The following is a 16850-nucleotide window of genomic DNA, read 5'->3' on the forward strand; positions in this document are numbered from 1 at the left end:
CTGGTGTAGGTTGCTGGGCTCTGGGGCTCTTGCTCTGCTTGGATGTTTCCCCTGCTTTGGCAGCAGTGGAACTGTCCAAGATGAGCAGTTTATTTGTGGAATTCATGGAATCACGGGGTATCCTGAGCTGGAAGCGACCCACTGAGCCCAACTCCTGGCCCTGCACAGGACACCCCCAAGAATCACCCCATGATTCCTTATGAGATTGGATTTGCTCCTTGACTTCCTCTGTGACCTGGACTTTATCCCTCAGTCTGTCTGTGCTGTAAATCCAACCCTTCAAGGGGCAACAGCAGCCTTGCCTTTCCCCTGCTTCCCTGGGATTGGCTTTCAGCACCCACTGGAATACTGACAGTGTCAACAAACCAGAGTAACATGTTCAGATCCCTCAGCTGTAAGGACTGTAAATACTTCAGAGGAATTAAGGGGAATGGCTCTAAGCTCCAGGAGGGCAGGGATAGATGGGATACTGGCAATCCTTCCCTGTGAGGGTGGGGAGGCCCTGGCACAGGTTGCCCAGAGAAGCTGTGGCTGCCCCTGGATCCCTGGAAGTGTCCAAGGCCAGGTTGGAGCAGCCTGGGCTGGTGGGAGGTGTCCCTGCCCATGGCAGGGGGTGGGCTGGGGAGGTCTGGGCACTGTGACCAGGGGTGCAATGGGAGTTTGCTGGCACAGGCTCTTGCACAGGTGAGCACATACTTTCTGGGAGGTTCACTGCTGTAATCCCAAGACATATAATACAGGCACAATTACAAAGGCACCACACACCCTTTTCTGCTCACTGCAAGTCTGAGGCATCAAACTATTTGTAAAGCCTGTCTTGTAATTCTGACTGTGATACAGCTTTAGATGTAGCTGCCTGAAATGTTTGCTGAAGCCATAAGAGGGACTTGTTTCCATTTGACCCTTTGCTCCCGTGAAAGCCAAAAAGTGGCCTGGAATCTGTTTTTAAATGGGGTGTTGCCTTGGTGTGTGAGTGTGACTGCTTTGGCTGGTGAGGCAGAACATGGAGCTCGTGCAGGGGGGCAGCCTTAGCTCTGAGTGTTCACCCTGCTGTGTTTTCTGCAGCTGTGAGAATATTCAGCCATTTATTGAGGAATTTCTACAGATCTTCACCTCAGTGCTTCAGGAGAGGAGGTGAGTCTGGCTGGGAAGGAGCCCGAGGGGAGGCACCTCCTTCCTCCCCCATTCTTTACACCAGTATTGCCTGAGACAGCATTATGAGGCTTTGGGGAGTTAGAAATCATTCCAAGTAGTTGGGAGAGCTGCAGTGAGAGGATTTCAGCCTGCAGCACAGCCCTCATTGTAAAGGTGAGGAGGATGCTGCATGACACTGAGGAATGTTATTCTTCACTCTCTTTAATCCAGGCTCTCAAAGAGGAGAGTAGCAATTTAGCCATTAGCTCCCTTGACAAGTTAGGCTGTTATTAGTGACCTGTGCTTTCCAGCTGGGGTGACCACACCAGGAAGATATTAAACACTAATGCTGGACATGCAAAGTGAGTGGCAGAACTGGGAATTCCATCTCGTCCTCCTGGCTGTGCTGGCATTCTGAGCACGTTCACACCATAAAGCACATTTCCCTGTAATGCAGCACTGGGTTACAGCCCCTCACACTGAGGGTGTTCCAGCTGGCTCTGAGGGCCTGGGGGGAGTGTTGCTGCAGTGTAGTGGGAGCAAAATCAGGCCTGGCAGGAATCCAGGGCTGGGTGAGAGGTTCTGTGTGTTCCTACCCGAGCACTGAGGCAGTCAGGGAGGCACAGCAGGGGTGGGAGTGGTAATTAATCGAGTTCAGCTGATTAAACTTGCATTCTCAGATTTCTCCGTGACTACGACGAGCTGTTCCCCGTTGAGGACGATGTCAGTCTGCTCCAGCAGGCATCCTCCACTCTGTATCCTCTGCTCTCACCTTGGGGGTTGGATTCTTCACACCAGGGACGTTTCCTCTGTTGCTGCCTCTGGTTAAGCTGCAACGAGTGCTGGAAAGTTTCCCTTAAAAATAAAAAAGGAGAGGGAGGCAGTTGTTGCCCAGAGGAGCTGTGGCCGCCCCATCCCTGGAAGTGTCCAAGGCCAGGTTGAAGCAACCTGGTCTAGTGGAAGGTGTCCCTGCCCATGGCAGGGGGTGGGATGGGATGAGCTTTAAGGTCCCTCCCAGCCCAAACCATTCCATGGGTGTTGATGTAGGCACAGGCTTGGGAGCCACTGACAGTCATGGTTACTCCAAGGTGATCTCGGAACGCGCACACCCAGGAATGTCCTTAACTCTGCTCTCAGAGACGAGACCAGGACAGCCTATATCCTCCAGGCAGTGGAAAGTGCCTGGGAAGGGGTGGACAGGAAGAAAGGACAGGTTGTGAAAGATCCAGCAGCAGCAGCAGCATCTACTGGAGCATCAGCAGTAGTGGAGAGCTCTGCTGAGGACAGGGAGGATCCAGGAGCTGCCTGTGCACTGGGGGATGAGGTGGGTACAGCCCGTGGGTGGGACAGGGCTCTGCTCTGCCTGCCCTTCATTCTTTGTGAGGACAGGCTTGGTTTGCTCAGTTTTGGAGACGACATGAGATTTAGTGTCATTTCTGACCTTCCCTGGATCTCAGAGCAGCCCCACATGCCTTGGGAAATGAGAATTGAATCCACACCTGAATCCCGTTTTATCTCTCAGCAAATGGCTTGTAACTCCCATGGCTTGGGTTTTCCCTTGCTGGGGATTATTCAAATACTCTGCCCCATCCCTGCAGTTCATGTGCATATTTTTAAATGCACAGCTTTGAGGAAGGGATTCTGCAGAGTGTCCTTGCTGGCTTGGGGACTGACAAAAGCACTCGTGTGCCCATCTCTGTTCAGATTCAAACAGCTGATTTCTCTTCTTTTGACTCCAGTCTTGGAGTTCTGTGTGTTTAAGCTCTGGTAGCCCAGACTGCTGCTCTCCCTTTGTTTCTGAGCTCTCCTGCCTGCCCTCAGCTGCTGTCCCTGCCCAGTAACCCCAGTTTGGTACCCACAGTGTGCTGGTGCAGCGGCCGCGCCCATCGCCCGCGTGTCCGGCGTGGAGCTGGACTCCCTCATCTCCCAGGTGAAGGACCTGCTGCCTGACCTCGGGGAGGGATTCATCCTGGCCTGCCTGGAGGAGTATGGATACAACACAGAGCAGGTGATCAACAACATTCTGGAAGATAAGCTGGTGCCACACTTGGACAAGCTGGACCGAAGGATGCAAAGGTGTGGCACAACTTGTGGTTGGTTGTTCAGCATTTAACACTGTTCTCACTGAAGGCTCAGCACCTGCAGAGCTCTGAGAAGTTGCATGTGTGTATGTTTGGGGTGTATAACTGCAGTGAGAGCTTCTCCTTGTCACTTGCCATCAGCTTTCTGCCAAGGGGTAGAATGTTCTCTGCTCAGGGTTTGAGTAGAGCAGGTTCTGGGCTGTGATTTGTGACAGGGACAAAACTGCTTGTACATTAAATGCTCAAGTAAGCACCATTAAAATTCCATCACTGGGACACTGGGCTGGGCAACAGAATGTGCTGCCTTCAAAAGTTATTTTGCTGCAGAGTTTGGGGTGGTAGGTGTGGAAATCCCAGGTGTCCTGCAGGGAAGGGGCTAATTCAGGTGCAGCTCACCCTGCAGGGTCAGACGTGGTTCTCCAACAGGCTGCTCTGGGAGGGAAGTCAGACAGAGAGGGGCTGGGACTGGGAATTCAGACCCATTTTTATGTGTCCTCTGACAGACTTGCCAGGCTTGCCCTGCTTGCCTGTGTTGTACAAGGGGTTGATAGCTGGTGGCAGGATTGAGTTGCTGGAGTTTGTCTGCAGCTGTGAGTGTGTTTTTGTGCTGCACCAGCAGTTCCTGACGGAGTGTCAGGATGTGAATGTGCTGTTTGTTCACATTTCATGGAGGAGTGGGCAGGCTGTCTCACTGTTGCGTTAAAGGGAAGCATCTTTATCAGAAGAACTATGGAAAAAAATCCTAGTTTTTCAACAATCTTGGTGCTCCCAAGTCAGATCTGCTGACTTTGGCACAACTGGTGCAGGGTGAGCTTAAGGAAGGGTTGGTTTTTCTGCAAAGCCAGCAGTTAAATGAGATAGGGCTGGATTTTTTTCCCACCCTGCCTTTTTCATCTCGAAACAAAGCTGTTGGTTCAATAGGAAATGTCCAATTCTGATCCCTGCTGATTTATGGGTGAGCACAGCAGCGTTTGCAGCTGCCCAGCTGAGCTCACTGCACACCAAAATCAATGTCAGAGAACAGCCTTTTGTCTTACAAGTTGAACAAACGTAAACCTGGAGCCGTGGGAAAGATTTAAGGAGGAACCACAGGGAGATAAATATCTTGCAATCAGCAGCAGCAAATTATTGGAATTTTTTCCAGCATGTAATTCATCATACTTAGTGTTTGTCTTTACTGAGTCAGTGTGGAGAGCAGGCAGTCTGTTGAATATTCCATGGTGCTGCAGGGTTTGACTTGCTCTGAAAGGAGCAGCAGAGTTTCCTTTTGGCTTTCTGGGAGTTGCTTTAGTTTCCCCACAAGGATCAGATTTGGAAGCTGCCTTGTAGCTCAGACTAGAGCTGTGAAGTGAAAGGTTGACCCAGAACCTCAGGCAGGGTCTTGGTGTGCTCTGGATGACTTTGGGACTGACAAAGGATAAACCAGGGGCTTAGGGAGGAGAGGGTTTGGTCTTTCTCACTTCACCTTTGTTTTTATCCTCTCTCCCCTTGTTTTTTCTAACAGGCAGCTGAAGCCAGACCCTACTCCTCTGGTCACCTCCCGCTGTAATGTTTTCCAGAATGATGAGTTTGATGTTTTCAGCAGGGACTCAGTGGATGTGTCTCGGATACAGAAAGGCAAGAGGTGAGTGTCGTGTCCCTGCTCATTAACTCTGTGTGGCAGGAGGAATAAATCCCTGTGAACCTGCACATTTATATCTCCTGCAAACCTCCTGCAGGGGTGTGTTGGCAGGGGGTGAGGCTCCATCAGAAATGTTTCCCACCTGTGTGTCTGGGAAAGTGAAGTATGAGGGGTGTTGGTCTCAGGTGGTGTTTTTCCTAATTGGCTTTGCTGTGTCTGCTGCTGGAGGTGGCTCTGCCAAGCTCATTTGTAATGTCAGGCTCTTGCTCCTTGGGCTTAATGTTAAACTTGTACTGAGCAACAAAACCTTGAAAAGGACCATCTCTGAGCCTGGGATTGTGACTCAGAGCTGAGAATAAATAATGATCTGGTTTAGAGCCAGGAGAAGCTTCAATATCCATCTACTTCAAAATCTGATAACACTGAGTGCCTCAGACACCTCGTGTTGTTCCTGCTGCCGTGAGCCTCCTGCACAAGGGCATTTGGAGTCGGGGAGTAGTTTGGGTTGGAAGGGACCTTTAAAGGTCACTTAGTCCGGTCTCCCTACAATGGGCAGGGATTTCTATAAAACCCCACCAGTTTTTACTTTGTTTTCTGCACAGTTTGGTGTGTGGTGCTGTGCCACACTCCATGCAGATTTAGGTGCTAGCTCTCCTTGATATCAACTCTGCCTCTATGATAAGGTTCCCTTGTTTCAGATTCTTTTTAGTTCTATCACAGAATCACAGAGTGGTTTGAGTTGGAAAGGACCTTAAAGCCCATCTTGTTCCACCTTCCACTACACTGTAAACACTATCTGTAACCAGCCAAGTGTGATCTCTATGTTGGGATGTAATTACACAGAAGATAACTAGAAATCTGGGTGGAATTTGAGCCACATGACCATGAGAGCTCCCAGTTAAGGTTTTGGTTGCAAAGCTGCATCAGCCTCTCAGGAGAAACCCACTTTTGTCCCAAGTCCAGCTTCTCAGGGCAGTGCCACTGTGCTGATCCTGGTTTGGCTGGGCAAGAAAGGGATTTCTTTTCTCTCTGGCCAAGACTTTTGACATGTCCCATGGCTAAGAATTCACAGACCTCACCTTCCTCCTCGTGGTGTTGCCTTGCTCAGTGCAGGCAGGTGCCCTGTGCACGGCTGTGTTGGTTTATCCCTGAATCCCAAAGCCTTGCACAGGTGAGCTGGGCAGACAGGGATAACCCAAAGCCTTGCACAGGTGAGCTGGGCTCTCCCTGTCTCCCAAAGCCTCAGCTGGGTTCTCCCTGTCTCCCAAAGCCATGCACAGCTGGGCAGCTGCTGCAGCAGCTGGACAAGGCCAGAGAGCTCCGGGATCAGCACAGAGCACCCAGTGGCTGGAATAACCTGCTCGGAGCTCCCTCTGCAGATCACTTGGAGAGCTCTGGGAGCTGTGGCTGATCCCTGGGCTGGGCTGGGGGGCCCTGCTCCCACGGCACTGCCCTCCAGCTGTGTGGGAGGCTGAGCCTTCTCTCCAGTGGCACCATTGCTCCTGGAGAAGTTCTCATCACTCCTGCTGTAGTTACAGGAACTCTTGGGATTATCCTCTCACTGCTGCTCTTCTGGTGTCTTTTGGCCTCCCTCAGGCTTCATTTCAGAACAGTTTTTACACTGAGAATGCTCTGCAGGACTCCAGGCACATTATTTCTGGTCTGAGTGGTTTGAAATGTGGATGTGACCAGCTGTGATGGGCATTGTACACCCTCCACCCAAAGCTGAGCTCATCTAACTCAATCCAAGGATAAGCTGTGGTACCTGGCTCTCCAGGATTTAACACTCAGCACTCCATAAATACCCAGAGTGTCTTTTCAGCACTGAAAATCCCACTTCCTCAGTGGTTCTTCCACCAGCAAGAAGCCTGATGTTTTACCCAAGCATTGGAGTAGCAGGGCTCTCCAGGCTTAGTTTGAGATCTGCTTTGGATTGGAATTGTATCAATATTTAATTCTTTCTCTTTTTTTCCTCCTTCTCAATGCTTTTTGCTCACCAGATTCTCTTGTGTTCAATCTGTTGCTAAGCATGATGTCACTTAAAGAGCAGAGCAGGCTGGGTCCTGCTGCACTGGCCACTGTGAGGAGTTTGGGGCAGGGCCTGTCCTTGGGAAAGAGAAATCCAGGCAGGATGAGGAGAGAAAGGAGCATGAGGAAATGAATGTACCAGCACAGACTCTGCTGATCCTGAAAAGTGATCCCACTTGTCTGTGCCTGTCCAGCCTTAGTTGTTTCAGCTGAATCTGTCTCCTAAGTCAGAGCATGCCCTCAGCACCGTGGGGCCAGAGGAGCTGTCCCACTGTTTTTCCTGGGATTGGTGCCATTTCACACAGCTCTGCAGTCACCAGACCAGCTGGGCAGGAAGCAATTACCCAGTGCTGAATGCCCACAGGGGCTGTTATCCCAGTGATCCCAGCCTGGGGATGTGTGAACTCACTGCATGCTTGGGAGGGCATTGTGCAGCTGAATGCAGGCCTGGAACGGTGAGTCATGGGAGAGAGGGACCCACATGGAGCTGCAAACTTCCTTTGTTTGGAGATTCTGAATGGAAATCAGGCTGCTGGGATCACCTCCCCACTGCCTGGTGCTGTGTCACCTCAGTCTGTCCCCTCCTGAGTCACTGCCACTGCCCTGCACAGGTTCCTTCTGTGGTAATATCCACTGGTGCCTGTTCCTCCTGGACTCTGAGGGCTGCAGGTTGTCCTGGGAATGCCGGACAGTGGAATCCCTTGTTGTTCTTCTGTAAATATGTACTTATCTGGTCTGAAAAATGGGAGTTCAGAGCTTATGCTTGTGCAGCTTGAGACATTCAGTGCCTGCTTTTTAACACCTCTGGTTCCTGCTCTTCCCTTCTCTAAAATGACTATAATTTACTTGCCTTCTAAACTTAAGAAACAAAGCCCTTGCAGTGCTCTGAGAGGTTGAATCACAGTCATTATCTACTGTTTTGCTCTTTGCCTTGTTAGTTGTGTTGACTCTCATCCTCACTCATGGTTTGTGGCTCTCCTGGTGCTCCTTGGCCACATCTCTGCTGGAGTAGGATTGCACTTGGTCTCCTGGAAAAGCTTCCTCTCTGTCTCGAAGGGTGGTGGTGGCCTCCAGTTCCTGCTCTGATCTGCTGTGAGATCTTCCCAGGCTTCTGCTTAAGAGTGACTTTGTTCCAAGCCAGAAGTGGATGGTTTGAGTGGCCAGAGTGGACAAATGACCCCACCGGGACCACTCCATCCAGATTTGGGCCCCCCCAGGACAGGAAGGACGTGGAGCTGTTGGAGCAGGTCCAGAGCAGGTCGATGGGAGGAACGGAGCAGCTCTGCTGTGAGGAAAGGCTGAGAGAACTGGGGTTGTTTAGTCTGGAGAAGAGAAGGCTTTGAGGTGACCTAATTGTGGCCTTCCAGGACCTGAAGGAGCTGATAAGAAGAATGGAGAGGGATTATTTACAGGAGCTTGGAGTGCCAGGACAAGTGGGAATGGGTTCAAACTGACAGAGTAGGTTTAGATGGGATATTGGGAAGGAATCCTTCCCTGTGAGGGTGGGGAGGCCCTGGCCCAGGTTGCCCAGAGAAGCTGTGGCTGCCCCTGGATCCCTGGAAGTGTCCAAGGCCAGGTTGGACGGGGCTTGGAGCAACCTGGGCTGGTGGGAGGTGTCCCTGCCCATGGCAGGGGTTGGGATGGGATGAACTTTAAGGTCCCTTCCAACCCAAACCATTCCATGACTCCATAAGTCAGCAGGGAAACAGGTGGGTCTAAGGGAGTGCTTGTGGCCTTGGAGAAGAGACTTGTGTTGCTTCATCTCCCACTAACAGGGGCAAAACCACCCTCTGGGGCAGGTTGTGACCCCCTGCCCGTGTCTGTCCCTGCTTTGTGCTGCTGTGCAGGAGGGAGAAGGACACGACCAGGAGCCTGGTGAACGACAAGAGCCTGGTGCTGGAGCAGAGGGAGAGGTACAGCCAGTACAGTGTGGTGGTGGAGGAGCTGCCCCTGGGCCCGGGGCAGGCCCAGCCCTACGGGGACTACGAGGACGAGTACGACGACACCTACGACGGCAACCAAGTGGGGGCCAACGACGCCGACTCGGACGATGAGCTCATCAGCAGGAGGTGGGGGGGAAGGGGAGCTCGGGGGGAACCACCACGGCCTTGGGTGGCTCCCACACACCTGGTCAGTGCTGGCTTTGGGCCCTGCCCCTCCGTGAGCACGGGTGTCCTCCCCCACCTTCAAACCAGCCCTTTGGCTGCTGCTGCTCTCTCTGTGACATTTGGGTCTCCCTTCTCCTGTGGGTTGGGAGTCTTGCCGTGGCCTGTGCCAGGGCATTCTCTGGCCTCCACTCAGCCATTGCCTCAAATCCAGCTGCAAATTTGCTCATCAGCAAAACCAGCTGGAGAATTTGCCATTGTGTTGAAACTCTGCTTGTAGAAACCACCCTGCAACAGGGAAAAATGGGCCAGTTTGGACAGTTGGTGTAGCTGGGCAACCTAAAACAGCTGGTTAGCAAAGGAAAACTTCAAAATCTGGGGAACTGTATGACTGGACTTCTCCCTGCCAGTCCCCTCTGATGTCTCCAAGTGCTGACAGCTGGAATTCAGACCCTCATGGGCTGCTCAGCACTGTCAGAAGGACTGGCAGCTGCAGGCAATCAGCTTTTAGGAAGCAAAGGGTTGGTTTGGGATGGAGGCTGTAGAATATTTGTTTTAGAAATACGAGCTGGGGATAGAAAACACGTGGTTTAAAAGCTGCTTTAACACTTGTCTGAAAGCAGCCTTTTCAATTCTGTATTATGAGGATGTCACTGTTCTTAACCTCAAACCAAAATGAAGCTTTGGGCTTCCTTTGTCCTTTTTTTTCCCCCTCCTGAAGTGTGGTGAGGGTTCAATTTAAATCCTTTTTGTGGTTTGCCTGTTAGTGTGGCACCCAGGTCTTTTCCCCTGTTTCAGGTGCTCACTCTCCCCAGAAACAATTAGTGGATATTTCTGCTGAAAACTGGATCTGAGGGTGTGAAATAACAAAGGCTTTTCTGGGTTTACATTTATTTCTTTGACAGTGGAACAGTGGGTCTGAATTCCAATAGAATTTAAGCATACACACAAATATATATATATATTTTAAAGAGTAAAAGTCATGTGGTAAATTGTGCCTCCACCCCCAGGCCCTTTGCTCTGTGTGTCCAGGGTGATTCATAAATCCTGATGGATTTCTCCAAGGATTTCCCCCTGTGTGAAACTGGGCCACAGCAATGAAATTTGGGCTCCATGGATAACCCCTGACCACTCACAGAGGGTTTGGAGCACAGCACTTGCTGAGCATCAATGTTTCTGTCTGAGTTTGGACTCGAGGTTTGGGGGTTCCTGGCTGGGGAGCTAAAGCTTAACAAAGGATATTCCTTACTAAAACCCCCTTTCCCAAAGGAAGCAGTTGTTTGCTTGGAGAAATTCCTTGTGAGGTTTGAGGTTTTCCCTGACCTGCTCCTTTTTTTTTTTTTTTTTAACTATTATTATTTTCAGTGACAACTCCACAGTGAACATTCCCCAGTGAAGAATGTGTTCATTAATTACCCTGAGGAATGTGTCATTAGCTGCTGAGTTTCCTTCCTTGTTTTTTCTTTTCTTCGGGAAAAAGTCCATGAAATTTGTAGAACTTCATTTTTTAAGGATGTGATGCAAACCAAGAAGGTTCAGTGAAGTGTTTGTGGCTGCAGTGACTTCCTTGCTGACTGTCTGTGTGTTTGTTCTCAGGCCATTCACAATTCCTCAGGTCCTCAGGCCTAAGGGACAGGAGGAGGGACAGGAGGAGGAGGAAGAGGATGAAGAGGAGGAGGAGGAGGAAGCTGAAAAGGAAAGAACAAAGGTGACCCTGATTTACCCTGTTTCTTCCCTGCAGGCTGATGTGGAGCAGAGTTTGGAGTGACTCTTTCAGCAGCAGCAGAGGCTGAGCTGCTGGGCTGGGACACATCCCCCCGCTGCTTCCCGGGATAACCAGGCTGGAGCAGGGACATTTACTGCCTGGGGAGCTCTGATCTGCTCTGTTCCAGAGCCAGGCAGTGGCAGCAGAGCACCCTGGGGGTCCCTGGGGCTCTGTCACAGGGGGCTGTGGGGAGGGGCCTCAGCCAGCGCCGGTGCCAGGGGGTGTTCAGAGCCCCTGGCCCAATTCCTGCAGGGATAATGAACCAGGGACTAACTCTGTTCCTGCTCTAGGATTTTGCAGGGTGCTGATGGGTTTCCTGACCTCTTCCCTCCCTTCTTTCCAGGACCACTTTGTGCAGGACCCCGCTGTGCTGCGGGAGAGGGCTGAGGCCAGGCGCCAGGCCTTCCTGGCCAGGAAGGGGTAAGCAGGGATCAGCCTCTGGGGGGTGAATCCCTGGCTCTGCAGCTGGCAGGTGTTTTGCTGCTGACTGGAATGGCTGAGGGTGTTCCTGTTCCTGACATTCCTGTACATCAGGGTCACCACCACTGTGGTGTGAACTTCCTCACCCACCTTCTGCTTCACTGCTGGTTGTTCTATCCCACTGAGTGGGTTGGCTTGTCGTGGAGTCGTGGGATGGTTTGACTGGGAAGGGACCTTAAAGCTCATCTCATTGCTCCAAGCCCTGTCCAACCTGGCCTTGGACACTTCCAGGGATCCAGGGGCAGCCACAGCTTCTCTGGGCAGACTGTGCCAGGGCCTCCCCACCCACAGCCAACAATTCCTTCCCAATCTCCCATCTATCCCTGCCCTCTGGCAGTGGGAAGCCATTCCCCCTTGTCTTGTCATTCCAGGCCCTTTATCACAAGCAGCAGAACCCTTTGCAAGGCAGGATCTTGGAGAGCACAGCTTCCAGAGCTCCAACAGCTCCTGCAGGGATTTGGGGGCAGTTTAAGAGCTGTGTTCAGCTCTCAGTGTGTCGAAGGACACAGTTGTGGTGTGGCTGATGCTGATCCTGGGCTGTTGTGGATCCCTGGGACGAGCCAAGGCCCAAGGGCTGAACTCATCACCGGCTGTTTTGGGGGTGTGGGATTCTGCCCCCAGCTGTGCCATGTGCTCGTTGTGATGTCCTTTCCTGTGTCCTGCAGGTACAAGCACGACAGCTCTGCTGTTGTTGGGAGTGCCAAGGGCCACGGGCAGAACCGGGAGACGGTGCAGGAGCGGAGGAAGAAGGAGGCGAACAAAAGCACCAGGGCCAACCACAACCGGCGGGCCATGGCCGACAGGAAGCGCAGCAAGGGCATGATCCCCTCCTGAGGGACTCCTGGCCGGTGTCCTCGGCATTCCCCGTGCTCAGGGGGCTGGATGTCCTGGTTCAACACCTGGCACTGCAGCTCCTGTGGAACAGCGTTCCCTGTGGGAGCGCTGCCTGTTCCCGGGAAGGAGCAGCCCCTGAGCCTCCTCGGTTCACAGACACACACGTGTGTGCTGGTGGCTGCACCCAATACACCGGACAGGCTGCACCAGCCCCTCCTTCCCTTTTGTACTATTTATAATTCGCAGAGTTTTATTTTCATACTGATCCCTGTGCCCTCCCTGCCGCTCCCGGGGGCTCCGTGGCCTCCCTGGGACAGCCCCCAGCTCTCTGCTCCACTGAAATGCCTTATCCTGAACTGGAATCGTAGAATATCCCAAGGAAGGGACCCACAAGGATCATCCAGGCCAACTCCTATCCCTGCACAGACACCCCAACATGTCCCTGCACACACACCTCAACAATCCCACCCTGTCCCTCAGAGCATTGTCCAAACCCTCCTGGAGCTCTGGCAGCCTTGGGGCTGTGCCCACTGCCCTGGGGAGCCTGGGCAGTGCCCAACCAGCCTCTGGGGGAAGAACCTTTCCCTGAGATCCAACCTAGCCCTCCCTGGCACGGCTCCATGCTGGCAGGGAACTGCTCAGGCTGTTCCTGCTGCTGACAGACCCACAGGAGTTGAGGGGAATAAGACCTTGCCATAGCTTTCTGTCCCTTGAGTGAGGCCTGTGAAACCAGACCATGGCAAATAAATGATTGAGATGTTTCAGGTGGTGTTTTAGGCTCTCACAGACAGGATTGATCTGTAACTCAGAGGAACCTCCACAGGCCTCTCAGTGCTGGATCTGCAGGCGGGGAAATTCTCTCCCTGCTCTGTGTTGGTTCAGTGTAATGAGATTTACCCACAGCCACGGAGACCAAAAATGCTGGAAAATGAGGATTTAATGCTGAGCAGGATGCCAGTGGTGTGGAAATCCAGGCTGAAGGCAGCAGGTCGGGAGTTGCCTCCTCAGTAACCCCCCGTCCCACCCCGTGAGGCAGAACTGCCCCCACCACCCTTTGCTGGGGCGAGGCTGGGAGCTGAGAGTGACTTGCTGAGGGGCTCCTCCCGAGGGCTGGATTTTGTCAGGGAGTTGTTCCCTGGGCAGGGAGACACAGAAATTACCAGGTGACCTGTGTGTGAGGTGCTCAGATGCCACAGCAGTGGCTGCAACTCTACCTGGGCATCCCCAGTTCAGCTGCCCACAGCTGGTGATAGAGTTGTTCCAGTTGTCATGGAGTGTTGGGATGTTTTGGAGTGCTGTCCTAATCATGGAGATGAACTTCCTGGCAACCAATTAGCCTTTGCTTTATTAATTGACTTGGTTAATCTGCCCTGAGTGGCATCTTCCACCACCCTGTATTTTCTAGAACTGCAGAGGTGCCCGTGGCTGTCACCCCCCACGCTGAGAAAATGAGCAGAGGATGATGATCCAGGGTAATCCCAGAGCTGCAGCAGGAGCAGGGTGGTAGTAAAGTGGTAGTAAGGTGGCAGTAAGGTCTGTAGACATACCTTGCTGCCTGGTTTAACTCCGAGGGGACTGGGGTGTGACTGGAGCTGCTGTGGGGCTGTTGGCAGAGCAGCACAAATGCAGCAGAACTGCCACTGCCACGACAGGAGGTGAAGTCCTGAGTGCTCTGGGGAGATTTTTCTTTCAAACCTCCTGATGACAGGTAGAGGAAAAACGGAATTGCATTCACCACTGTCCCCAAACCCTGTATCCAGGGCAATCCCCTGCTAGGGTAACTCTGCTCTCCTGCAGCTCCTGCTCTCTGGGCTCGTGGCTCAGCCCCTCCCTGCTGCCCACTGCAGTGCTGTCTCCCCCTCATCCTGTATTCAGCTTTGGTTCCCGCTGCTCAGAAGCTGCACCTCTCTCTGAGCTGCTCAGCGTGGAGCAGCAGCACTGCAGAGCCAGCTGGCACCACGGGCTGGGGCTGTCCCAGGAACGCTGAAACCTTCCCCTTGAACGTCTCCAGAGAGCACAGCTGGGACTGGTACAGCTGGGGTTGGGGTTTGCTCTAAAAACACGATGTTTTTTAAGTGTGTTTAGAGTAAATGTTTCTCCCCTGGTGCCCATTTGCAAAGCCAATAAAGCTGCTGCCCCCAGCACTGGCTCTAACGGGCTCTGCCCCAGTCATGGCTAAAATTCCTCCTGATGAGGGAAAATGGAGGGAAGAGGGAGAGATGTGGCTGCTGGGCAGGGGAGGGGGGAAGAGCAGGAATCACTGAGCCAGATCTCCCAAGAGAGCTGAGTGATTAACTGGATCGTTACCCCAAACAGTACCCAAATATCCCTTCCTGGGAATAAAGAGGTGTTTGACAGAGTCAGAGCCAGGGCTGGGCTCCTCAGTGAGGCTGCTGAGGAGGGAATGGCTCTGCCCAGGGCAGGGGGATAGAACTGGATCATCTTTAAGGTCCCTTCCCATCCCAACCATTCCATGACTCCCCTGATTGAGCTGCTGAGGGGGAGAGACCAATTCCTCTCCCTGCCCAGCAGCTCCCCTTGGATCCCGGGGTGGGGGCAGGCTGGTGGTACCACACAGACCTACAGAACTTCTGCCCCTCAAGCCATCTGAAGAGCCAGAAGGCACAGAAATAATTAGGGAATGGATCCACATCCCCTTTGAGGAGGTTTTGGACACCCCCCCCCCCCCATTTTCAGCCCAGCAGTGCTGGGCACACTCAGCCTGCTCAGAGCTCAAGGGGCCAGTGCTGGGCAGATTTACCACTGTTAGGGCAGGGAGAGGGGCCAGGAACCTCCCCCAGCCCTGTACAGGACCTACCACAGATGATGTAAATGATTTTAAGCCCCTTCTCTGTGAACAGGCCAGAAGAAAGACAAGAGCTGCTCCTCCCTCTCCAGGTTCTCCTCAGGCAGAGGCCAAGGGTTGTCACTAAACCACAGCTCTGTAAGTGCTTCCAAGCCTTTCCAACCATTTTTAGGAGGTTGTGATTCCTTCCAATGCCTTGGAACTAAGGAGTGGGGCTGCACTGAACCACTCTCCATCTCCTGGAGAAGGAGGAGCCCCAAGGAAGCCAAAGGATGGGTGAGGTGAACACACACACACGAGACAAGGACCAGAGTTTTATTTGAACACTGTGAGTCAAGAACAGCAGCAGCAGCACCCCCGAGTCCATCCTGCCTCACATCAGCTCAGGGGGGGGCTGATACACTCTGGCTTGGAGTTGTTCCATCAGGAATCCATTCCCAGTTTCAGGAGGCCAAATCCTTCCCTGCTCCTTCCTGGCTCCTGCTGCTGAGCTGCTCAGTTCTCATACTTGTGCTTGATGTGTTTCCACAGTTTCTGGGTGCAAAACAAAGGCTTTTCAGAGGTGCTGGGATAACATTTCACTCTAAAATGCTATTTTATAGTTTATGTTTCATAGTCACCCTGCCTGGGGAGGTGGTGAGGGAGCCCTGGACTGGATGTGAGGGACACAGGGGGCTCCTGGCTTTTAGTCTGGACAGGGAGGAAGCTGCAGAACATCCCCTTCCCCCTGCTCTGGATTGGACTATCTCAGTCACCCTGCCTTGAATTCCCACCCAGACCAGAGAGAGCAGTTCTGCTCCTGGAGCTATGGGAACAGAACAATCCCAGTCACAGAATCCTGGAATGGTTTGGAAGGGACCTTAAAGCCCACCCAGTCCCACTCCCCGCCACAGGCAGGGACACCTTCCACCAGCCCAGGTTGCTCCAAGCCCCGTCCAACCTGGCCTTGGACACTTCCAGGGATCCAGGGGCAGCCACAGCTTCTCTGGGCAACCTGTGCCGGGGCCTCCCCACCCTCACAGCCAGGAATTCCTTCCCAATCTCCCATCTCTCCCTGCCCTCTGGCAGTGGGAAGCCACTCCCTGTGTCCTGTCCCTCCATCCCTTGTCTCGAGTCCCTCTCCAGCTCTCCTGGAGCCCCTTTAGGCCCTGCAAGGGGCTCTCAACTCTCGCTGGATCCTTCTCTTCCCCAGGGGAACAGGAAGCCTCTGTTTGTTCCCTGCACGTGATCCTGTGCCCGGCAGTCATTATCCTGTCACAGCCGTGCTTTGGAACACAAGGACGACCTGATCCCTCTCACCCCAGCTCACCCCGGGACTCTGGTGCCGTGTCCCAGCACGACCGGGCAGCGCCCACGCCCTCTCTGTGCCCGGGGCCGCTCGGCCGAGCCGGGGGCACACAGAGCACAGAAGCAGCTCCTTCTCCCGCTCCTGCTCCCACCGCCTCCCACGGCCCTTCCAGCGGCTCCGCAGCCGGAGGAGCCCGAGGACAGCCCGAAGCCGGGACCGCCGAGCGCCACGAGAGCCGTGGAGCCCCCCGGGCTGGGGCCACACCGCGGGGCCGGGGACGGCTTAGGACACCTGAGGAATTAGATTGGGGACGGCCCAGGACACCTGAGGAACGGCCCAGGGACACGTTAGGAACAGTTTAGGAACGGCCCAGGGACACGTTAGGAACAGTTTAGGAACGGCCCTGGACAGTTTAGGAAAGGCGCGGGGCCTTCTCTGGGCGGGGCGCACCGGGGCCGGCCTGACCTTCAGCGCGGGCCCGCGCGCCGAGGGCCTCTCCCGGCCTCTTCCCCCGCCTTACCCCCTCGTTGAGCTGCTCGAAGAGTGCGTCGGCGCCCTGGTCGAAGGCGCGCTCGAACAGGACGGCGCCCAGCACGACGGACAGCGCGAAAGTGGAGGTGCGGCGGAAGAGCGCCCCGTACACCTGCCGCAGCAGCGCCATCTTGGCCGCGCGCACCGCGCCTGCGCGGCCCCGCGGGGGTTGATGGG

General features: G+C 53.7%; 2 protein-coding genes across 11 annotated transcripts in view; one reads left to right on the plus strand and one right to left on the minus strand.

Moving 5' to 3' along the window:
- The window catches only part of ASCC2 (activating signal cointegrator 1 complex subunit 2), a 28948-nt gene extending 16888 nt beyond the window's left edge, over positions 1 to 12060 (plus strand). For all 10 annotated transcript variants that reach the window (XM_064674629.1, XM_064674631.1, XM_064674630.1 and 7 more), the window contains 9 exons: positions 1066 to 1134; positions 1815 to 1889; positions 2272 to 2458; positions 2996 to 3210; positions 4720 to 4839; positions 8712 to 8933; positions 10566 to 10677; positions 11078 to 11154; positions 11880 to 12060. In XM_064674629.1, coding sequence (XP_064530699.1) covers positions 1066 to 1134; positions 1815 to 1889; positions 2272 to 2458; positions 2996 to 3210; positions 4720 to 4839; positions 8712 to 8933; positions 10566 to 10677; positions 11078 to 11154; positions 11880 to 12048 — 1246 coding nt within the window. In that variant the 3' untranslated portion in view covers positions 12049 to 12060. The remainder of the gene's footprint in view (positions 1 to 1065; positions 1135 to 1814; positions 1890 to 2271; positions 2459 to 2995; positions 3211 to 4719; positions 4840 to 8711; positions 8934 to 10565; positions 10678 to 11077; positions 11155 to 11879) is intronic.
- A 3088-nt stretch (positions 12061 to 15148) lies between these two features.
- On the minus strand, positions 15149 to 16841 carry LOC135423923 (cytochrome b-c1 complex subunit 9). The gene is made up of 2 exons (XM_064674646.1): positions 16663 to 16841; positions 15149 to 15388 (listed from the first exon to the last, which is right to left on the minus strand). The coding sequence occupies exons 1-2, from the start codon at positions 16801 to 16803 to the stop codon at positions 15350 to 15352; spliced, it is 180 nt and encodes a 59-aa protein (XP_064530716.1). The 5' UTR covers positions 16804 to 16841; the 3' UTR covers positions 15149 to 15349.
- Positions 16842 to 16850: the final 9 nt, after the last annotated feature.

The sequence above is a fragment of the Pseudopipra pipra genome, chromosome 18 (genome assembly GCF_036250125.1).
Source record: "Pseudopipra pipra isolate bDixPip1 chromosome 18, bDixPip1.hap1, whole genome shotgun sequence".
NCBI classification, from domain to species: Eukaryota; Metazoa; Chordata; class Aves; order Passeriformes; family Pipridae; genus Pseudopipra; species Pseudopipra pipra.

Bases quoted from the DNA above. Each gene is read 5' to 3' on its own strand.
- LOC135423923 (XM_064674646.1), bottom strand. From the start codon at position 16,803: ATGGCGCTGCTGCGGCAGGTGTACGGGGCGCTCTTCCGCCGCACCTCC. The intron at 15,389-16,662 runs GTAAGGCGGGGG...TTTTGCACCCAG, and splicing joins TCGAGCAGCTCAACGAGGGG to AAACTGTGGAAACACATCAA.